The following is a 25669-nucleotide window of genomic DNA, read 5'->3' as shown; positions in this document are numbered from 1 at the left end:
TTGCGTCATACTCGTTCAAATAGTCAAGCCTAATTAATTGGACGTCAATTAGGCCCAATTTGGCACCTAAAAGATAGCTAAGTAGTAAAACGTTACTTGATACGATTGTGACGTCATAGGCCGTTATTGGCATAAATATGGAAACATTTTCCAAAAAGTATTAGTCTATTGTGATATTTAAGGAAAATTAGGGATTAAAAAAAAGTATTTAGGCGGAAACTTACATTTAGGTAGGTACGATAGTATTGAAAAATAGAGTCTGTGCGAAAAGAGAAGAGTCCTAGAATGAATTGATTCCCATATAATCCACGACTCTTCTCTTTCCGCATAGACTATAACAACAGAGCCGTATTATGAAAAAAATACGCTGGTATGAAGGAAGGGGAAAGTGGAGAGGATTCGTACAGTGATGATATCTCAACTATCCAACATGCTGAAACGTTAATATTTGTATTCGAGACTGCCTCATATGCATAGGCTACCTTCCAAAACTGACCATCAGTGCGGTAGCAGACTTTTGCAGAAAGAGTCAATATGTGTTTTGGCTCCCCGAAACTAATTTTTAGTAACTCCTTTGAATGTCTTCAATAAGTTTTAATGGAATCAGAAAAGATAATTTAGTTTTGTTTGTAAATATATGCTTAAGATAGTTATGTTAACAACCGTTTTGGGATTACCTTAACGGTTATATTTTCAGTTGGATGTTTTTTATTCGGCGTCCTTGGTGTGCCTTCGTACACTCAAATTACGTGTAAATTTATACTGTACGAATGCACCCCGTGCAGATAAATTAAAACCATGACTATCAGTCAGATATGCCTAAAGGGTGATAAAACTGACGGGAATTTGAAATAGCTGGGAAAACAATAAATCCCGGAAAGAAACGCATGATGTACGAGGCCACCTCACGTGTGGTACCAAATAAGAAATACGCTATTATTATACACAGAAAAGTGGACGATGAAGTAGCAATATTTTCATTTTAAAATGTTATTTTTTATTTTAGAAGGCTCCGAACAGAAAGTGTACGAAGTCTTCCCACTTTCCCCTGCCATTATGACGTATGATTCAGTATATCCTTGCCAAATGGAAAGCAAATAGTCACAATATAAACAACCACTATAGCGAACTCAACCTAAAACCGAAAACCAATTACTACAGACTCTAATGTTGGAATTTCCATAAATATTGAGGTAAACATTGTATATACATGTAATCATATCTTTATTTAATTTGGAATAATTTATGCTGAAGATATTTTGCCCGAAAAGAAGAAGAATTTTTTGTACAATAGAAAACTAAGGACATACTTACTCGTTACTTGTTTATAAATGATTCGAGGCACATAAGATTTATTGAACTTCTAATAGTTATAATAATAAATAGTACTACATACACATAGACTCAAATTTATTTACAATTATGATTACATCTTCACTTGTACACGTTTTGAGCAGATGAGAATATTATTTGAATTATTATGGAAAGGAAGGCTTATATGAAACAATTCCATAGATGCATACCCAGGGATAAAGTTTTATCCACTGCTGTAAGAATTCCAAGTTTTAAACTAATATAAAACCTATTCAATAGGTTTTACCTATTCACATAGGCATCCGATGAAAGTCTACTTGTAAAGATAGCAAATAAAGGGTTTTTAATGAGTTTTTAAATAGGTTTGTTAAATAAGATTGCTTGTACGTTGAATACCAGAATCCTTAGAGTCAACAAAATTTAAAATCAATCCAGTAAATCAAACAAAAACGTAATTCCTTTGGGAAAAATCAATACCCTTAAAAAGTTAGTGGATGGTATTCAACATGTTTGAGTAGCGTTCATTTTGCACCTTACTTTACTTTGACAGCGAAAACGCTTGCGAGGGAGAAAACCGGTTTTCCATTTTCTGTTAGCCTGTGTAAATGCTGGCATAAGACGGTATGAAATGTTTTTTTTTCTTGCATTACAATACAATAATAGCTAGAAAATTAAGATCAAAGTGGTGGTACCCATAGTACAAGCTTTGCTTAGTTCGGGGCTCGGTCGATTTGTGTAAGATTGTCCTCCGCCTTCCCAAATATTTATTTAAGATTTATATCTAAATGTGCACTGTTTGAAGTGAGTGAAACAATGCCAATGTCAAGTAACCCATCGCATAAATTATACGGGTGATTTGTTAATTGTCGTACCTACAATGTGTAACAAAAAGCGTCATATAAGTATTTATGAATATAAATCTGTCTATTAGTGGTTGATGGCATCAAAGTGTATTAGTTGATCGATTATATCCGATCACAGTTATTATGATACCTATTATGTAGTATGTTGTTTTAAGTATTATATAAACTTTACGCATTCAAGATAAATAAATAAATATATATATATTATAGGACATTATTACACAAATTGACTAAGTCCCACAGTAAGCTCAATAAGGCTTGTGTTGAGGATACTTAGACAACGATATATATAATATATAAATATTTATAAACACCCATGACTCAGGAACAAATATCCATGCTCATCACACGAATAAATGCCCTTACCAGGATTTGAACCCGGGACCATCGGCTTCGTAGGCGGGGTCACTACCCACTAGGCCAAACTGGTCGTCAAATAGATACCAGATACCAGCAACAATAATTTATTGTTCGCTTAGTAGGAAAAGATTTAAAAAATAGCCGCTTGTATGGTCTGGAAATGTCGGCTACTGGAATAAATAAACTTAGAACAAATAGAGATGGTTCCTGATACAGAGGATTCAACGGTATTTTAGTCAATATATTTTTTTAGAATTTTAAGCCCGGAGGGAACCGGAAATCTCTGTATTTATTTTGTACAACACGCATTAAATTCTCTAAATTTAAACATTCTGCGTTATACGCAAGCGGGTTTTACATTTTAAAACAGGTCAAACCATTTTAACTAAAAACATTTGAGAGTTCTATTTATTCATCAGCTAGCAGCCAGCATAACCCTTTTAATTAATTTCTGTCTTTACATTCATGTTACAAATTTATATAAGAACTAGGTTACTAACAGCGCTAAAAACGGCCAAATAAATGCGCCGTAAACAGACGCCTAGCATACAAAATCGGCACCAAAAAAAGCAAAAATCAAAACGGTCAGACACCAGATAGTTTCTTTCTTATTCCGTTCCCAAAATTTGATTACGATTGGTTCTTTATTCAATTTAAATGTAACTTGAAATTAAAATAAAATGACTAAATGATACTAATTGTTAATAACCTAATATTATTGGATATATTATTTCCTAAAAATACGTTATAAGTGCATCATTTTCAGCTGATTTGAGAGGATAGTAGACGATCGCTTCTCGGTACAAACTTAGTAATATCCAGAGTGAATAAGGGGACTACCGTTTATATGGAGAAGCGTCCACGTCACGTCGTCCCTTTTCCTGGCAGTGAAGCTTTATTACCTTTTATTAACGATGTATTTTTAAGTTTTTCTTTGTTATGTTAAAATACATAGCCACTGCAAATAAAAGTACATCATGTTGCATATAGCTTCAAACACAAAGTGGTCTTCATAAAAGCAACATTAATTTAATCTGACCTAAGACACATTTTTGAAGGAGAGTGGTTTACTTTAGTTTTGGTGCAAAAACCTAATTCCTTTGAGGGCCTGTTTTACTTTGCCGTAATGTTTCGGGGTTGAATAATAAATCTCATTACCCATGTAAAAACCTCAAGATGGTCATGCAAATAAAATTCTTACTTTGTGTAAGCCTTCTTTTTAAAGGGAAGCTTCTTAATAAAACCGCAATTTTCTCACTAAATACAAAATAAACTTAGCGTTTGTGTAGAAATCACATTGCAGATATATACAGACGTTTCAAAGAAATCCTATATAAATATCATTTCCTCCATATATTTTTAACATTATTTCGAAACTGTTATTCAAGTAGATTGAATAGCCAAAATAATAAAGACATTTCTAGACAATGAGAAGTAACATATGTAATTTCGGTCTATCTAGTACTTGGTTTTTCTTAATGTTCAGTTAGGTGCGTAACTGACTCGATATTTTAGAAAGCATGAACTAAAAAATACGAACATTATATTGAATTTTGTACGTTGGAGCAAAAGATCAAAATCATCATAAGTAAATTTCATTTTCTTCATGTTTTTGGTTTCAATACAAATACAATAGATACCAATTTTTATATTAAACATAAATAAAATAAAGATTTGATTAAAGAATAATTTCACTTGGTTACATTAGTCATTAACACCTTTTTAGGGTCCGTACCTCGAAAGGAAAAAACGGAACCCTTATAGGATCACTTTGTTGGAATTTTTAAGGAATTTATATCAAATACTCAGGACTACTGTCTCTTAAAGCTGTGAAAAAATCAAACTTCTAAGCCAACGCAATCAAAAGATACAGCCGTTTATGCCGCAAATTTTCGAATTTTCTACACTCTTTTCTAATCTATCTCCCGTGAACTCAGAATCTTGAAATTTGGTACGAAGCAACATCTTATAGCACAGATAATGGAGTCCGACTCGCACTTGGCCGGTTTTTTGTTATCGCGTCTGTTTTTTGTATATCTAGTCATTTATATAAACTGTAACTGAAAACCCAAAACTTTCCTTTATACCTTTGATCTGAAGAAGTTGTCACTCATGCTAGTACGCCATCGCCACCGCCGCGCCGTGTCACACTGCACTGGTACGGACAAGGAATTTAATTTCAGTATCATTTCTTACCTTGTCACAGTGACAATAGTATGAGAACGTTAGCGACTTTCATATTGATTATCACTTTACAGTGATAATCAATATCTAAGATTTTAATTTCCATACCATTTCGTACTTAATTACTAAGTACGAAATGGTATGGAAATTGTAATCTTTGCCTGTACTTACCCAAAATGACCCAATTTACCGAAACTGCTATTCATTTAAATGGCAGATTAACACCTCTTCACATTCTGGCGAGTTAATACGCTGTTAAAGTCGTTGAAACGTTCATTTGCGACTAAAATTAAATCTGATAGCTAAAAGAGTTATGAAAACATCTTTGTACAACGTACCGACTAAAAGGGTCCACTGCTTACCAGTTCGCCGGACGATATCAGCCTGTTAGTTATTCGCGATTGTCTGCTTTTGCGAATAACTGACTAGCCGATATCGTCCGGCGAACTAGTAATCAGTGGGCCCCTTTAGGATAAGTTTAATAACCGTTTATGTATTGTTAATGTAAACATTAATAAAAACATATTTTTTATTTGTTGTTTCAGATTGATAGAAAAAAATCTAACGCATGACGAAACATGGAGAGTTTAGGCAACAATACCACATTATATGACGATAACAACCCGAGTTTCCCAGGATCAGAAACCTTACCTGCATTTGAGATATGGCCTATAGAAAAATGCATCAGATTGGCGATAATAGATAAAAGCATAGATCCAACAAATCTTACTCAAAGTGAGTTTTTGTACAACAATACTCGTCTAAGATGTTGGGAGCACTCACCAGTGTTGAAAAATGGGACATTAATAAGAGGTAGCGTGCTTTCAGTGATAGCAGTATTATCGTTTTTCGGGAATGTAGCAACGATAATAAGTATAAGAAGAGGCAAGCGGAGCAGAGGGCGGGCGAGGCCGTCCTGGACGGCGATCTACAGTCTAATATTTCAACTGAGCATCGCTGATTTGCTCGTAACAGTATTTTGTATTGGAGGGGAAGCCGCCTGGATGTTTACCGTGCAGTGGTACGCTGGCAATGTGGGATGCAAGTTATTTAAGTTTGTGCAAATGTTCTCACTATATTTGAGTACATACATATTGGTGTTGATTGGAGTTGATCGGTGGCTGGCTGTTAAATACCCTATGAAGAGTATTGGCACGGCAACGAGAAGTGGACGACTAGTCATTATGGCTTGGATTTTAAGTTTTGGATTGAGTATACCACAGGTAAGTGATTTGGTACATTTAACTAAGTAGATTCTTAGGTCATCGCGGAGTTATATTAAAATAAACTGGTGGAAACGTAAAACGACCATCCTAAATTTTTCAATTTACACTATGAACAAAATGAACATGGTTTTGTTGAATCTGGTGGCCTAAAATTATTTATCCCACCAAAAAAAAAAACATGTAAAATGTTTCCAAGACGAAACCATTTGGCTCTCACTGTCACTGTTATCAGATCTCATGTAGAACCAAGCTTCCAATTGTATGTCCTCACCCTAACTCTTTGAGAACTAACTTCACAAACTTACAAATTAGTCAAAATTAAAAGGTTTATTTAAACACAGTAAAAAAAAACAATCATTAATAAATATTTAAGGACTAAAAATAAACTAACAATAAACTTAACTATATATAAAACTAAAGCAGGCGTACATAGGCTGCGGAAACTGCTTACCATCAGGCGTGCCGTATGCTTGTTTGTCATAGACGTTGATGGTTCCGGACACCATATCTAGTTTAGCTTTATTTGTTATTTTTTTGAGACATTTCATTTCTATATCGTAAAATGGAACACATTAATTAGCGACAGTAGGTAGGGTACTTTTTCGAATATTTTTTGACGTTTATAAAAGCCAGTGGAAGGTAGATAGATTTCGATGACTGCTCTTGGCCGTATACGCAAGCTCGTGCGTCGTGAAAAATAAGAAATACCTAAAAACTGTCGCTTTGTGTGCTCGATACCCTCACCGGAGCCACTACAGCATCAGCTCGCCAATGAAGAGTGTCGGTACCGACAAAGCGGTTCGTCGTGCAGAGACCAGGTGAGTTGGCTTTCGAGCTATTTGCTTTCACTGGCATAGATTGTTAAATTTCTCGTTGTCTAAAACAATTTCCCTATTCGAGGGCGATTGTACAGACGTAGTATAAAAAAACCCTAAACTTACCTATAAAGAACTAGTCGAAAACCCACCCCGCATCGCTCCTCATGCAAAGATGTCCATCACGCTTGATGCGTTTCCGCGTTGAACCGCGTCGGGCAATGAGTTAAAAGGTTAAATTATCTGTTCTGTGACATTTATTTTGTTTTAGATCAAATCCAAAGTTCAGGTAGGTAGGAAGTCTTAAGTCTGCCTTGCTTAGTCAAATTTTAAAGTTAAGACCAAGCTAAGTTGGCAGGGGATTTTGATAGCCCAGACAGTGCAAGTGTTATTTTAAAAGTCAAACTTCTATAGATTCTTACGTTAAAATATCTCTTGCACAATCTGTGCTATCAAAATTTCTGCCGACAAAGCTTGGTGTAACTAACAAATATCTCTTTTTTTAATGGTGGCCGCTCTCAGATCATAGAAAGTACTAGATGGCTGACGGAGGCGTGGCGCGTGTCGCCGCGACATGGCCACATCGTGGCCATACCGGCCCGCCGTAAGACAGTAGCAAATTAGCTGTCATTGAACAATGTGCGCGTCAATTTTATTGAAATGCCGAATTATAGCCTTATTTTGTGTCGAAATAGGAGTGCATCCAAAAACTATACATTACATACCACATGTGAGTACATTTTTTTCACGTATTAGTCAATAAAACCACACATTTTAACAAATAAATCCAGTGAAATATGATTTTTCTGAGTCAGACCATGTTGTCATACAAACGCGTGGCAATTTGTCTATGCATCCTACATTGACGCTTTGGCATGGAAAACTATTTGTAGTGTTCTTAGCAACGGCGCAATGCATTAAACCGCTAACGATATTAACAGGGGCATTATTGTTTCTTAGTACGACCGCCGACCGCTCGCTTCATTGACGCCGCGAAGTAGAGTGGTGCTCGTGCATATAATTGATCTTTGAGCGTTATCGATAAAATGTTTTTATATATTGTGTATGAAAGTAATTATTTTTCAAGTAAAATTTTACAATTATTTTATATGCACCTAATGTTTAATTTAATACTTATTAATTTGGATTGAAAATCGAATAGGTAAGCCAAAAAATAAACTGATTTAATTAAGTACAATTTATTTATAACATTATAGTTTATACCTATAAGTATATTTTATTCAGGTTCTTGGCAACGTTTCGAATAACTGCACTAGGTATAATCAAATATGTTCATGATTGCAATTTTTTTCAGTTTCCCGAAAAATCCCGGTATTAAAGAAAAATGGATAGATGCTACAGGTAGAGGGCCCTAACTGGTTTACGAGCGAGAAAAGTGTTATTTGTTCGGATCATTTTCAAGAAAAATGTTTCCAGTTACACTTCGCCCCATTTATATAACGATAGAATATAAATATGTTTAAAATAATAGTATATTGTATACTTAATCGATCCAAAAGTTCTATCAGAAAGATTTTTACTGATAATTATGATGATTATTATTATTATTAAAGCTCTTTATTCCAAACGTTTTACAGTATGATTACTCTTTCCTTATTATTCGTACATATGATTTAAAAGCTTATTTAATGGTGCATTATACTTACAATATAATTTACTATAACTTGCTTTCGCAGTTCTTCATAACTCTATGTAACATGCTGGAATTGCTTTCAATTGGTGACGAAATATGCTATAATAAACTGAAACTATTTTTTTAATGAAGCGCTCGCGTCTAACGACAATCCCAAAGTAAACAATTTAAACAAACATTACATCAAATAATGACTAAAATTTAAACCAATTTGATTAGTTAAGCATAAACATGCTTTCGCGTCATGGTACATGTTTTTTTTTTAAATTAAAAGCTTTGTATTACATTTTATCAGTAAAAACCTTTGTGAGAGAACTTATGGATTAACTAATATACCTTACACGTACCTTAAAATTTTTAGCTCGTAAATAAGGTCAAAAATTTAAAGGAATATAAATTAAATCTATGGCAATTATTACTTAAAACAAAAATGTCAAAACTCTAAGGTCATGTTCAGAACATGTAAAATATCGATAGCTCTATCGAATTGTCCTCACTCTAGTGCCGCCGCTCTAGGCTCCTACACCGCGCGGTTTGGCCAATCACAGCGCGTGAGTTGGTTGTCTGGCCACGCCTTTAATGATGAGGTGGGGGACAGTTGGAGACAGCGAGACTCGTTGAAATTATGCTTCGTTATAAATCTCCTTACTTCTTATATCTATGTGGCCGCTGTAATACGCAATGCCTTTAAACAACAAACGACCTACATTTTCAAAAGCTTTTTATTGTCTGGACCTACTTAAATGTCAAAGTTTTCAAAGAACGAAACGAGACCCAATTTGTAAAGGACCGAACCCTTATCTCGCTATTACTTACTTCTAAATTTAATCAAGATTAGGGTGACAATGCTATCCTAACTACCTTTTTCCATTGTTTCAGACGATAGTTTTTCAAGTAGCAAAAGGCCCTTTTGTTGAGGAGTTCTACCAATGTGTCACGCACGGAGTTTACTCAGCGAAGTGGCAAGAGCAATTGTATACAACGCTGTCTTTGGTTTTTATGTTCATTTTGCCACTCCTGATCCTTGTGTCGACCTACGTTTCTACTGTTCGGACAATTTCTCGTAAGTATTTATTTGGCTTATTTTCCTATTGTGCAATGTGAGTCACATGTATAATATATGTATACGTTTAACGAACCAATTCTCACTGAAACTGACAGATTCGATATCAAAGTCCAATTACTTCACGCGTTTCACTTCTTTACACGTGTGAAAATCCAATACGATCGGATTATGAAAATGTTGGGTACCAAGAGCGGTGGTTAGGGCTTGAAGGGTTTAATTATGCTTTGGTATAAATTATAAAAATGTGTTATTCCTGAGTCATGGGTGTTTCCTATGTATTAATGTATTAATACATATTTGTATATTACAAAGTGCTAACGAGGAACCCGAGAGATTTTAAACACGCATTTCTAAGGCCAAAAGAAGGAAAATAAGCGGCCAAGTGCGAGTCGGACTCGCGCATGTAGGATTCCGTACCATTTAAGACGTATTAAAAAAAATCTACTTACTAGATCTTGTTCAACATTTTACCACTTTGGACACACATTTTACCACTTTGGAAGTGTCTCTCGCGCAAACTATTCAGTTTAGAAAAAAATGATATTAGGAACCTAAATATCATTTTTGAAGACCTATCCATAGATACCCCACAGGTATGGGTTTGATGAAAAAATATTTTTTGAGTTTCAGTTCTAAGTATGGGGAACTCCCAAAATTTATTGTTTTTTTTCTATTTTTGAGTGAACATCTTAATGCGGTTCATAGAATACATCCACTTACTAAGTTTGAACAGTATAGCTCTTATAGTTTCGGAAAAAAGTGGCTGTGACATAATCGGACAGACAGACGGATATGACGAATCTATAAGGGTTCCGTTTTTTGCCATTTGGCTACGGAACCCTAAAAATGAGTGTAGGTAAATTTCACATAAAATAAAATATTTTTTAATTTTTATTTCCGATTTTTTGTATGTATTTGCACATAATATGAAATGCTATTTGTTAAACTGTAACTCACTGGTCCCATAGTAACAACATTGCCATCAAAAAGGCGTTTTGCACTAAGTAACAATAAAAAGATTTTTATTTTTAATGGGTTTACTCTGAAATTAAGCGAATTCCAAAAAAAGTGTATAGGAAATTTTAGTCCTTAAATATGATCAAGTCAATCAAGTTTATACTGTTGAAATCTCTCGCAATGCTCACAGGTACCGTTCATATATCGTTGTCTAAGTACCCACAACACAAGCCTTATTGAGCTTACTGTGGGATTTAGTCAATTTGTGTTGTAATGTCCTATAATATTTATTTATTTATTTATCAACGTAAGGCACTATTCTGATGAGGTACCTTTGCAGTTGCGTAATACGGATATATTAAAAGTTGTGTTTGTTTAACGAGGTGAGTAATATTTATTTAGAGTTATACCGTTGCAATGTAATAACCAAATTTCCGTTACAATTTTAATATTTCACTAACTACTACTCGTTAGAATGTTTATGAAACCATTTCAGAGCGAAATTATTAAATAAGGATGCATATGAGCATAACTCAAATGTTCATAATTTTAAATAATAAATCGATATTAATTTAATATTAAAATCGGTTCCATAGCTCTCTTTATTAGTACTGCTAATATTTTCCAGAACTTTTACCTCTGCTTGTAATTGCGTCATTGCAGTTTAAAGATCGCGGGTATTCTTTTGCCTTATTTTTGGTAGGAATTGAGATTCATAATTCATAACCACGAACGGAATTATAGTATTCAAGGAAGACATAAAATCAATCTTGTGTATCAGTTGCAATATTGAAACTAGTACAGACTTAAACCCAATAATTTGTGTGTCTATTTAATCAATAAATAGGTACGCATTCCAATAAAATTCATATACACACCACAATAACAAAATATCGTGGCCAGTGTTGGCCAAAACGCTAATGCAATAGACTATTAACCATTACAAATTGAACCGTAACATGTAACCGACCGTTTTGATGACCTGTGGACCAAAACAGCCACCCGTTGGGTCCCACAGGTTGTAAGGCGAGATGGCGGGACAAACTTGACGCCTTTGACAGAGACTGGTGGGAGACTTCCGAGGATAGGGACGCGTGGAAGAATAAGAGGGAGGCCTTTGCCCAGCAGTGGGACAGTATGGGCTCATAATAATAATAAAATGGTCAATTGCAATTAACGTTCCACCAACACTGATCGTGCCTAACAACACATTTAAAATTAGAAGTAACGTCTGCTTGTAAAATTAAAACAAAACTACTCGCTTGTAATCAAAATTCCACACCTTCTCATTCTATTCGCTGGTTAATTTATCCTTACACCCATTTATTATTCAAACACAGAGACTAAGCAAATAAACTACTTTGAATTGAGATACTGCTAACATGTTCCGAGCTTCGATGTTTCCTAGCAAAACAGCTATTAGGGCTGCTAAGTGTTAATGGGTATTTTGTTTATAAATACGCCTATTTTCATCACTGCATTCTCAGCTGTTAATAACGTTAATATTTGATGTATAGGTAGTTTTACATTTAGAATTAAATATGAAAACGGTTAAAAAATACTTACCTAATGAACCACATAATATTAATAACTTTAGTAATACGCAGATCTTACAACAGTATATTATGAGTTTAAAATACTACGTAATGCCAGCATAATAAACACATTTAAGAAATGCCAACTTGGCAACAATATATAAACGTCACACATTTCATTTTTTACAAGTGTCTGTCACTTTTTTCGTTCCTTCAAGACAGTCTTAAGCTCTAGCCCACACAGCCTCAAATGTTATACCATGAAGTAAATTCTAAAATGGACAATGGGTGATAGTCAGAGAATGTCATAAGGTATAAGATATATTCATTGACGGGACCAGTTATCCTCGACCTTAACCGAAGCGTCTGACATCGAATCGCTTAGTAATAAACTTAAAATAAAATTGACATTTCAGTAGGTACTTACTTTAACCTTCCGTACCCTAAAATGGTAGCTCATAATTATCACTCATATGGAATTGAAGGCCTTAAATACTTGGTGTACAGTTAAATTAATTGACAGGCATAGATATAAGATCTATGATCTGAGTTGACAGGGCTAGTTTACCGTTTCTTTTTATCTGAAGATAAAATTAAACAATGAGTCAATAAACTTTTTGGTCACTCATGTCATAAGGTTACGTACCCCGTGGCAACTCTTCAAAAACCCTAATGTTAAGTTACATATTTTAATTCACATTACATGCATTTTATTGATAGCTTTAAGCCCTTTGGATAATGGGTCACTTACTAAGCATACTAATAAAATGTGATACAATATTTCTTGAAATAAACTGCGCAACTAGACAACGGGATAGAATAGTTACACAAAAAAGTTGATTCACACAGGATTTAAATAATCGGAAAAATTACAACTACACTATAACGCTTAGGTACAAACGTAATGTCTGCAAATATAATTGTTAAAAATATTATCTACGATTTTTTACAAAAGGAACCTACAATCTTTTAGAGTAAAATGCAAAAAATCGGTAGTCATTTTAAATCGTTCAATTGGTGTCAATGTCACTGGTCTTGCGATTCATTCTTCGTTCGTTTTGAACCGGTATATTGATGCCTTATTTTTTATGGTTTCGTACTTTAAACGTTTCTAGGGACCCTTTTGACTACTATGAGATGATAATACAACAACTTGTGGACTGTTACTTGTTTATTTTAGTCTAATTTAAACTCTAGAATACCTACAAGTAATAAATAAAATCTGAGATAGGTAGTCTGATAACCGCCTCAATTTACCATATATTATTGATTGCTTGCCAATTGTCTATTACGCACAGCAATTTAGTATTATTCTGCGGTTAGATTGCATCCGGAACACTACCGGCGCTTCAAAACATTTACTGTTGACGTAGGCAATCAATCATTTGTGAGTCAAGAAAGTTGTTATACAAGGTACGATCACGCCGACTTATAACAGAGTGCGCTCGTATCGGGAAACCAAAGAATTTACTTTTGTTTTTGATATCTTTTCTTACATCCACAAAATTCGGCCTCAGCCTTCGGAATACATATTTGGTCAGATTCGCCAGTAGCTGTTGGCACCTGGCGCCAATTGTGAATGTCCTACTAGTGCTCTGTCATACCAAAGAGAATTTGAAATAGAGGCGGATTGTCAAAGAAAACTTTGTAGCCACAGTAATTTACTGCCATCTTTCGACACATGATTAAAACTTTTAGAACGGCATTTGACTTTGATCCTTATCCTTTCACTGTGAACAAAATGTGTGACCGCGACCGGCAAAACGTCCCACTTTGTCGCTTGCCATAAGCACGCCTTAACAGGTTATTCATATAAAGATACAAGCAAATCTCGTCCTTATGGCAAGCGACAAAGTAGGACGTTTTGCCGGGCGCGGTTATATATGTGTGTTCATCACATAAATAAATACCATTACCGGGAATCAGATATTGTTCAAGAATAAGTAAAAAGTCTGTTTAGCTTAGCTAATCAGAGTGTACACATTAAAAATGTGATCGGACAGTATCGCCTTGGCCGCACTGAGCACTGTACTTCAGCACTAAATAATATATCTGTGTACGTATTTGTGGTTTGTCTATTGACTATCAAGATCCAAATGTCCCCGACGTGTGTGGTCAGTGTGTGTCGACGTGTGAAAAATATTTTTAATCATTACCTATCAACATTAGGTATGAATAGAATCAAGCGTTACTTTGCGGAAATCCACATGATTGAGCACGTTATCTTAGCAATGTAATATTTTTGTATTAATCATTATCAATATAACATACTTTTATGATTTAGACCTAATGCCCCCAACGCAAGGTTTCCCAGTGAGTTTCCGGATGAAAATCCGTTCAGAAGTGGTTGAGTTTATCGCGAACATACAGACATAATACAGACAGACAGACGCGGCGGGGGAATTTGTTTTAAGGTGGCGACTGACTTGTAACATTTGCTTGTAATGTATCGTTCACGGCGATCGTTACAAGTCAGTCGCCACCTTTGTAACACTCAAAGGGATTCGCGTAAAAACCGACAGCCGAGTGGAGCACGCGGTGCTCGCGTCGAGCGGCTCGGCTCGCTGCACTGACTGTTGTAATGCTCGGGTTGTATCACGTTACATTACACCGAAATGTTACAAGTCAGTCGCCACCTTTTTAATGTGTAGTGATTGAAAGATTAGTATCTCATTCTCAGCAACTTTGAATAAAATAATATTGTGGTAAGTGAACTCCTAGAAAGTATTAGGTAACTATGTTAATTTTTGGGTATCGAATGCGGAAAACAACAAGATATTTGAATTGGAAATGCTTGGCATTTTGGAGGCAGAGCTTTCGACTTCAGTTCACATAATAAGTATTTTCTGGTTTCGACATCTAGTTAAGGTATTTTCCATCTTTCTCTTAGGTATATTGCTTCTAGGAAAAATAACGATGTACGTAGGTAGTACTTGTAATTTGTACAGTAATAGGAAATATATCTTGTTAATTAGATTTACGTTTGTTTGAGAAGCCGTGCTTCATGATGATGTAGATTGTATCAAACTGAAATTGCAAGCGTCATAATATTAGTGCAAAAGTTATATCTAAAAACCATTTTTATATACTCAATACAATTCTTATAATTCTCAGTTAATCAAAGGACTTCTTAAATTACTTATGCGTCAGCTTCCCTTAGTATCCGGAATTGACCTCTAAAGACTTATAATAATAACTTTTAGACAGGCCCATTTGAAGTAAAATGATACGTTTTTTTAGAAATCAACAGCGCATAAATGAATACCATTTAACCAAACAACGATATGACTCAGATGACACTGAGGCGGCGTGACTCTTTGCGTATGTTGCTTTAAAAACCGCTGAAATACGATACCTTTTAGCCAGAAGCTCACAGTCCGTTACACGCTCACCACAAATAAACGAACATAAATAGTGACGCAATATTTTTACAGTACATATGTTGCTTCTTTACCGCACTAGTGCGATAATTAGCACATTACATAACAAAGCCGATTGAAAAGGCCATGTGTACTGTAAAATGTTGTAAGATGTATATGCGAATAGGTAATTTGCAACTCGCGTCGATTTAATACATTTTGAATATAAATCAGCCTTAAGCTAAAAACGCACGTAGGATATTTTTTCAAAGACACCATCTTACACTATTTTGCATAAAAAACTAAAATTTACAAGCCCCTTACTTTATTTTTTATAAATTATATAGGATCCAGGAGGAAATCGAAGTCAAATTAGGGTAAGGGACATGACTAAAAATTTCACGGAGTGTAATCTACGTTAGTGTAACGGACACCTATTTTTTTATTATTTAATTTACGTAAATAAATACTACATGGGTGGAAAAAGCACAAAAATACAAGAATAAATGTAAAATCAGAGCCAGAAAAGGTCAGTTACAAAAAGTTATGAGTGATGTAGCAAAATAAAATACTTTGTCGGACTCTCCTGAAAAGTCGTATTGTGGCGGTTACCCTAATTGAACCTACGGTCGACGATATGTACACCAAATTTCAACTTAATAAGTAAATTTCAAATTTCTACTTAATAACTTAATAAATTGCCTCTTTCAAAACCGTTTATAGCACCTGCACCTATATCTGAGAAGCCATCACCTGTTGTGGAAGCGAGGTCTAGTCTTCAAATAAGTTCAGTACCGTTTGGCTGACCTAATTCCATTGCCAAAATTGACACAAAAAAGGAGTTCTAATCGGAAGCACAAACAATTAGAAGTGATTAGCAGTTCACCATTTAACACAACTAGAGAAAGAAAATGAACAGAAAAAAGGGAAATCTAAATCTTAACCGAAGCCTCTGATCTGAAGCAAAAAACATAAAAAAAGAAACTGAACCAAAGGCTAATAATTAAAAGAAGATTTGGAGGTGTGGTGGGTGCAACGAAGTGTATAAGGAGCCAATATTAGAAGACTGGATTTGGTGCAATACATAATAAGGAGTGGTGGCATGAAAACTGTCCAGACTACGATGGCTCTGGTGCTTTTATTTGTGATATGTGCAAATAATATAGTTGCGCAATCTTATCGATCTCAACGCGCAATTTTACACACTAGGGTGTATAAAATTGCGCAATTCCCGATTAGTGATTTTGGTTTAATTTCTTAGAAGATTATAAGTTTTTAGTTACCATTCGTATAATAATTTGTTGCCATATTAATAAGGTTAAATAAATAAATGATTAATGTCAGATACCATTAAAAATTTTTTATTTTATGACCTATTGATTGCAAACCGCGCAATCATATACCACCCTACCCTACTATGATAATATTTAAATACTACTAGCTCCATATTTTGGAGATCAAGTCAATTATACAAATTAAATTGTTTACATGTTACAGATAAACTATTATTTGTACATAAAATAAAAACGTCAAATGAGCTATGCCCTATTCAAGTAAACAGTTTTGAATCGAATCGCATGTATATTCTAGTTCAGTTAGTCACAGAAATCGCTCTTGCTATTTTTAACTAAGTCACTGTTACAAGAATCAACTAAGAATTTTACAACTAATAACTAAAACTATTACTAAAGAGAAGCATACAGCACATCAAAAAGTAGTTGTTTTTTTGCGTGCATTGATGTTACGTTTTAACGCAATGATGTAGTATGTGTGTCCTAGTAGATGGAACTAGAAGCACTTTAAATGACGCTATCGTTTGTTCGTCGTAGATTCTATAAGAGGATGCCACATTCGACCATAGGTCGAGTTTTTGTGGTAGTTAAAATTGGTGTTATGGGTGCAAATTGCGAATATTAAATGCTATTACTTTGTTGCTGGTTACTGAGATAAATCTTATTTATCTACTTAATAATACCCATAACAACCCTCTTCGGTTGTTTAAAATAATAATATTAAATATCAGATAACTGGTATATTTGGTCAATAATGGGATCAAATCAAAAAAAGGTGTACGACCAAATAGGATTAGAAACACTGTTATTGGATCCTCCTTATCGTACTGTCGATCCAAATGGGCGCGTTCTTCCACCATCGGACCCCATTTACTTATTAAAAAAAATGCAAGTTTGATGGCAGAATCGGGGTCGAATATTACTCCAAAACACGTCCACATGATGATAATAATAACCGAAATGGTTTTAGGGATCGTGTTTTGAATTTTTTCAGTATATCACCTGAAAAAGATTCAGATACAATCGATAACTGTAGTAGTAGTTTATCACACTGCTCTAAAAGTACCGAATCAGCGTCGATTAAAAATATTAATGTGGTAATTTTGCCGAAAAATGGAAAACTATCATACCCGTAGAAAAACAATACGGCAAACTAGTGAAACTGCATACAGGGTGGGATGACATGGTGGCCGAGACAATCTGGGTCCAACACAACTTACTCGTAGATTGTGTTTTTATATCAAAGAATAATACGGTGAATAGATTGGCAATTTCACTGTATTATTTAACGACCGAAGGTTATTGCCGTGAATGTGGAGCGAAAATAAGCGGCACAATACTAATGGAACCGGCCGAAAATATTGACGTCGTGTTAAAAGTTACCATACAAGGAATAAAAAATATACAAACAGGAAAAAAAACGCCGCCAGTTACGCGGAGTCCAAATACTCGTACAGAGGGTAGCGGACTCCCTCATAAACATACGCCGGGACGCGATTACGTGGCGACGTCAAGAGGCAGCTCGGTTGAAGCAATTTGGCGGGAAGGATCCGCCAATACTACTGAAAACTGATGGGTTGCGCAAAGCGAAAGCATAGCGACTGGTAGAAGGCCATGGCCTGGAGTTTTCAGATCCAGCTTTGAACTAACTCAAAAATGCCGACCATGGAAAATACGCAGGTTGTATACACTATGTAGCTTTTGCTAAAATTTAATTGCGTGTATTGGCGACCTGAACAATTGCAAATGTATGCAGCGCACTGTAGAAACAATTCCGACGCGCAATTTACTATTGATGCCACCGGGGATATAGCCAAACGCGAACCACACATTTTTTTGTACCAATGTGTCCTGGTAACAAACGAGGGTAGTATCCCAATATTCCAGATGGTATCTGCCGATCAGCGATCTCTTGATTGTTGCCCATTTCCTGCGGTTGATACTTGCAGCCAACGCACCGATTCCGCCAATCGTGGTTACCGATTTTGGTTGGTCGCACCTAATTGCAGCAGCAGAAATTTTTGGACTATGTGCAAGTTTTTCTGAATACTTGCAGAAATGCTACGACGTTCTCGTAGAAAATAAAAATACTTTTCCATCTACGTTCATGAGGTTGGACGTCTGTCACCTTTTGGTAATGGTGTCGCGATGACAGTGTTTGAAAGGAGGCAACGAAGTATTAGTGGGACGCTTCTTCAAACGCTGCGTGGGACAAGCGTCCAAAATCAACAATATTGACGATTTGTCCTATTTTATCGACTCCGTGCTCGTCGTTTCATTAAGTAAATATATTGGCCATGATGCAGAGAACAAGCTGCTGCCCTCGGAAGAAAAGTGGAAATTCCTCACCGACAGAATTAAAGGGGAATCATAATATGAGGTAACTGAAACCAACGAAGATCAAAGTGAAGATCCTAACCCCATGGAGGGAGGAATAAATAAAGGAGGAAAAACCGATCGGACATCTTGGAGCGACAGAATTTACAACCAAGCATGTAAGATGGCAAACGAGTCAACTGATGGCGACACAATCAACGAGTGCCATAACGAGGAATTTGCCAAAAAAAATAAAAAATATCTTCTTCCATATGTGCCATTGTGGACTGGCGTGATGGTGCCAGTATTTGGAAAAGGTGCAGTCATCGCGACCTCCGCTGCTGTTGAATCTAAGTTCGGCGACATAAAACATAGAGATTATAAAGGAGAGTTGCCAATGAAGATCGACAGGTTTGTTTTAGAACACCTAGACCGAATAGATGAAAAGATAAAAGAGCGATCAAAAGAAAGTGACGCCAGACCGCTGGAAGTAAATGTATCGATATCACTATCAGAAAGCGATCGCTCTATGATCGGTTCTCCCAAAAAGACCAGTATTCCAAAGGAGACCTCTCACTCTTTACCTGTAGAAATGTTATCAGATGATAACATTTCTACAGATAACAAATGGAACGTGAAGGAAAAATGGCGGGGTTTAGTAAAAAATGTTACGTCTCATCATGACCCACCTAAGCACAAACGAACGAAACTGATATCGTTCGACGATTGTCCCGAATGGGAATTCGTTAAAGACGCGCAAGCCAGTCACATTCCCGTTCTTATGAACGGCAGTACGCGGGCTCCGGTACGCATGCAGGGCTTCAATTGGAATGGTATGGAGACATGAGCATTTGATGCCATTTTTCATATTATAATTAGTGGCATTGCATCCAACATCACGTATAACCAACATTTGAGGTCGTCACCCTGTCCCCTGGTAAAACTGGCTCAAGATATCGAAGCCAAAAAGAAAATGTACAATTTTCATTACAAAATGAGAGCGGAAATTTTGTCAAATGCATATTTTCTTAGTGGCCAGACAGTTACTTTCAGTTAGAAAGTCAAGCGACTGGTTGCTAGGTGCAATGCTGCTCACTTAGTGCAACCTTTCTTCACGACAGAACCCAGTGTGAAGATCAAGGCAAGATGTGATGCTTGCTCACACTCCGTTGACACAAAAAGTTACCCATTATTGGACGTCAACGTCGGTTATCAGTTTATGCGTTGGTTTCCATAAAATGCAAAGCGCTATTGACGATTGCGTATCTTCAGTCCGAACTTGCGCAGGATGCAAAAATGAAATGGTAACTTGGACGGAGTATGGCTACATCTCATTATCGACACAGCTGTCTTGACTGATCCAGGATACCCAGTTCACGACAGCATGAAAAGGCACACACTGGGCTCGATAAGCAAAGGTGTCAATGTTGGCCATACTTATCCTTACCTCTTAACAGGTGTAGTCGGTTATATGGCAGACATGGCCCATTATGTCGCTTATACACTGACTGGTGACGTGTGGTACGTTTATGACGGTCTTATTAAAAAACGTACTACAGTCAAGGGAGACAAAGACGTGTACCCACACGTAATCATTTATGCATTTTTTAAGAAATAATATAATATAATACATTTAAGAAAACATGACAAAAAAAATATAATCATTTTCCACATTTCCGCTATGCACCCGTTACATCAGTAGAAGTTGAAACATCTTTTTGCCACTTAAAGTGGATTTTTGTAAAGAAACAAAGAAATTTGACATTCGAAAATATTAAAATAATTGATACTTTACTCTGAGCATCATGAAAAAAAACCTGTGCGATGGTTTTATTTTGCAATGGCCATTTGAAAAACAATTTCAGTATATGTGTGTCATGGATTTTTTTAATGTATGGAGTACATAGGTAAAGTATAAATAAACAAATATTACAGGGACATTCTTACACAAATTGACTAAGTCCCACGGTAAAGAAGAGCAACAAAACTGGTTTCATCTCTTTGCAACCGACCATATGAAGATAGGTTAAAGGAATTGGGCTTGACAACCCTGGAGCAGCGAAGGCAACGCGGTGACTTAATAGAAATATACAAAATACTCACAGGACACTACAACGTACCCGCATTGAGTGATAAACGAGTTGAGTCCTGTGTTTATCAAGCGTGCATGCACTGCTTTAGCACTTCCGTTACAGATAATATTTAACAAATGCATGAATTTCGGCACATTCCCGGATCGGTGGAAAATGGCACACGTCACGCCTATACACAAATCAGGCGCTAAAGACAATGTGCAAAATTACCGGCCTATTTCCATCTTGTCATGCATTCCAAAAACTTTTGAGAAATTGGTTCACGGTCGTATATCTAAAATGTTAAAAAACCATATCCTAGAAGAGCAACACGGATTTGTCAAAGGTAAATCGACGTCTACTAACCTTACTCTATTCGTTAATACCTTATTTGAGACTCTTGATAAAAATGTTCAAATTGACACAATCTACACAGATTTTCAAAAGGCGTTCGACAAAGTTGACCATCTGATACTATTAAAAAAATTATCCTACAACGGAATAAAGGGTAATCTCCTCAGGTGGTTCGCGTCGTACCTCCAAAACCGCACTCAATCTGTAGTTATTAACGGATTAGCTTCTTCATCTACAATTGTAACATCCGGCGTGCCGCAAGGCTCAATTATTGGCCCATTCTTATTTGTCTTGTTTATTAACGATATTTCACTGTGCTTCAAGAACTGTAACTTTCTGTTGTATGCTGACGATTTAAAAATTTATAAAAAAGTTCACACTAACGAAGATGTTCAACTAATTCAAGACGATTTAAACAGACTCGATGATTACTGTAAGATTAATAAGTTATCCTTGGCTTACAATAAGTGCAAACATGTCATTTTCACTAGAAAAAGCAACGTACTACGAAATTCATATAAACTAAATGAATACTCCCTTGAAACAGTAAACAACATTAGAGATCTAGGTGTTATTCTTGATACGAAGTTGACACTAGACACACACATCGACCACATTCTCAAAAAAGCACACCGAATGTTGGGCTTTATTATGCGCGTCACTAAACCCTTCAAACAGAAGCTCAGCCTGACTTGCCTTTATCAAACTTTAGTTCGTTCCAATCTTGAGTACGCGTCAGTTGCATGGAGCCCTTTTTACAATGTATACTGCAATAAGCTAGAAATGATACAAAAAAAATTCTTACGACGCCTTAATATTCGATTGAAGAATCCACGGTGCTCCTATGATGAGCTCTTAAATAAATACAACATGCTAAGATTGCGGGACCGCCGTTGCATCGCCGACGCAGTCATGCTACGTGACGTATGTGCAGGTGACTTAGACTGTCCAAGTCTCCTATCCAAAATATACTTTCGCGCTCCTCTCAAACTAACGCGGTCTACACACCTCTTCAGTCTACCGAAGACAAAGACTAACGCCGGAAAACGTGCACCTGTATACAGAATGTGCGACCACTACAATAAGTTTCTTCTCGAGATCGATCTATTCTCAAAATCCCGCGCCCAGTTCAAGACAGCAGTCACAAATTTATATAGAAATAAGATCATATATACCTAGGTAACTCTTCCTTACTATTTAGTTACATATAAGTAATTAGTTTATGTGCATACGTATATTATACACTAAGTATCTCCAAACACTTTCAATGTTGTAAACCGCATGTTAGTCTTAAGTATTAAGTGGTATTAGGTATATGTTCTTCGTGAGATACGTATATGGAAGCATCTGTAGTTAAGGACATTTATGCTATTTAAGTCTTTTTTGTTCATGCCATGTATGTTTTCTGTGTTATCTCCTTAATAAATAAATAAATAAATAAATAAATAAATAAACACGCCCGGAATATGTGTGACAGACTGAGAGGACATTCTCTGAAACTGACACGGACGCAGAGTAGTAGCAACCCAAGACGACACTTTTGACGAATCCGTAATCAGTGCACCCTCAGTGAACTCTTTTAAAAACAGACTCGATAAACATTTTATAAATGGACAAATACAAGTGCAGGAAATTGATGTGCACGTATCAGCTATAAGCTGCCTGTGGATTCATAAATAAAATGAGAATAATAAAATATACCAATAAAAGTCCGTTCTCCAAACTAGACCCTACTCATAGTGTTGTGTTCCTGCCGGTTAGTAAGGTTGCCAGAGCTCAACGAGGGTGTGGAGTGTTAGGGTCGGCAACGCGCATGTGACTCCTCTGGAATTGCAGGCGTACATAGGCTACGGAGACTGTTTACCATCAGGCGGGCCGTATGCTTGGCAAACAACGTAGTATATAAAAAAATAGTTTAATAGGTCCGTGTCCGTACGTACTTATGCCACAGCTGTGGTTATGGCTTTCGTACCAATATTAAAAAAATATCATGATCTATAAACCATTATAAGGGCATGGGCATCTTCCTTTCACTGTAACTACCCTTAAAATTCATTCAATTCTTGAAAACGCATTTACATGTTGGCTCAGCATAGCACAAGCATTTCAAATACGTAAATATATATTAACCCCCTTATTCATAAACGTTTACTAAAGTTGACAAGCTGCTAATAATATTTTATCCCTTTCCGACGTATTGGTATAAGGGCATGGGCATCTTGCCCATGCCCTTATAATGGTTTATAGATCATGATATTTTTTTTAATATTGGTACGAAAGCCATAACCACAGCTGTGGCATAAGTACGTACGGACCTATTAAACTATTTTTTTATATACTACGTTGTTTGCCAAGCATACGGCCCGCCTGATGGTAAACAGTCTCCGTAGCCTATGTACGCCTGCAATTCCAGAGGAGTCACATGCGCGTTGCCGACCCTAAAACTCCACATCCTCGTTGAGCTCTGGCAACCTTACTAACCGGCTAATAATCGTTTATCCCTTTCCGACGTATTGGTATGATGGAAAGGGACAAACGATTATTAGCGGCTTGCCAACTTTAGTAGACATTTATGAATAAGGGGGTAAAAATATATCAAATTTGAAAAAAGTCTAATATTGTTAACATTAGCCATCTGTGCCTCTAACAACACTATTATGTCTTAAGCGTCTTAAGATAAAATACACACGCTTGTAAGGACATCTTTTGTATTATCTAAATTCTGCAATTTAGTTAAATTACATCTTTTAGATGGAGTAATTTAGAAAAACTTGCCATACGATTTGGGTAAGATGCTGCGTAATTTTATATAAGTAGTTTTGTTGTATAATTATAGGTCAAACACATTTTAGCTAAATGTAATTTCTGTGAACAATGTCATACAAGTTACTGACTCTGGTACAATATATATCTTGTTAATGTTATTTGAGTACTGAATAACTGTTTCCTGTCTGTACGAGTGCAGCTTAAAAAATAACATTATATTCTTTTAACTTTGCGATGCCTACAGAAAATACGTGAACGAATAAGGCACATAAATTCGGTCTTAATTAGCCCTAGGGGTAAAATTGGCCATCGATTTAAACCCATTTTATTGTTATAATAAATTATTTTAACGACAAGCAAAGATTCCCAAAAGCGAATTTATCACATGTTTTCATTTACAATTAATTTTCAATTTAAAATAATACGTTTTTATGGGTGGGTAACATTACCCCTGTAAGGGCTGATGTTTCCCGAGTTTATGGCATACTGTAAAATGTGTACGTCGATCTGTCGATCAATCTGGTTTATGTTGAGGATCAAATGCCTATAAGGGATACCCCATTACATCAAAGCAATACAAAAGTCAGAAATGAAAGTAAAAATCTGACAATCGTACTCTGCGCACGAAACGACACATACAAAGTGGTACTTAATGACGTCACGCTTGAGTTGAAGCCTTCGTGAAGTATGAAAAACAAAAAAAATGTGACGCTGAAATATTGCGTTTATGTGAATAGCTATTATACGATCTATTTAAATATAAAATGTAATGACATCACAGATCGAATAGAATCGAATACATATTCTCTAAATTTTTTTTATGAGCGAGATTTATGTCTTTAAAAAGTTCTTACCTGTTTGCTGTCGATATATTCATCGCGATTATTTATACACAGAAGCGATAGATCGTGAGACATACTAAGAATAATATTATTTCAATATCAAATTAATGTCACATTTTTCAATAATAATTGCCCCTCTCTAGCAGTGTTGGGCAAAAAGTAATTGCATTGCGAATTATGAATTGCAATTACAAAATGTAATTTGAATTATAAATTGTAGTTACAGAAACGTAATTTGTAATTGCATTAAAATTTCACTGCAATATAAATTACGTTTTGTAATTTTAATTCGTAATGCATTACTTCATACATTACAAATTACACTCACTTAGTAAATAAACATGCTATACTTGTTTGTGGGTTTGTGTTCTAATTTAATATGTTAAGGCCAAATTTTGCAACCCATTTTTTTTAAGGAATTTTAAGGAACTTTTCCTCAAAAATTTCAACAATTTTTTTTTCATACTTGTGTAAGTTTTTTTTTACGTGTTTTAGTTCTTACATTCAACTTCTAATGCTATTTGTGTCAGTCCAAAACAAAAGGGATCTTATGGCGGTATTTTTAGGTGGGTTGATTCTTGTATTAATAGTTAGGTATATGTTTCTAGATTTATATCCCTTAGATAACTAAATTTCCGCTACAAGGTCCCTTTTGTTTAGGACTGACACATATATGTACACTTTTGCAGTTGAC

The 25669-nt window shown here is 35.7% G+C and overlaps 1 protein-coding gene across 1 annotated transcript in view; it reads left to right on the top strand.

Annotated features, from left to right (window-relative positions):
* LOC133526870 (gonadotropin-releasing hormone receptor-like) overlaps positions 1-25669 on the top strand; it is a 74880-nt gene that overhangs the window by 33290 nt on the left and 15921 nt on the right. Inside the window, exons 2-3 of the mRNA XM_061863699.1 lie at positions 5267-5944; positions 9296-9479. Coding sequence (XP_061719683.1) covers positions 5300-5944; positions 9296-9479 — 829 coding nt within the window. The 5' untranslated portion in view covers positions 5267-5299. The remainder of the gene's footprint in view (positions 1-5266; positions 5945-9295; positions 9480-25669) is intronic.

The sequence above is a fragment of the Cydia pomonella genome, chromosome 17 (assembly GCF_033807575.1).
Source record: "Cydia pomonella isolate Wapato2018A chromosome 17, ilCydPomo1, whole genome shotgun sequence".
NCBI lineage: Eukaryota > Metazoa > Arthropoda > Insecta > Lepidoptera > Tortricidae > Cydia > Cydia pomonella.
Note: the sequence above shows the minus strand (reverse complement) of the source record. Positions and strands in the feature narration are given on the sequence as shown.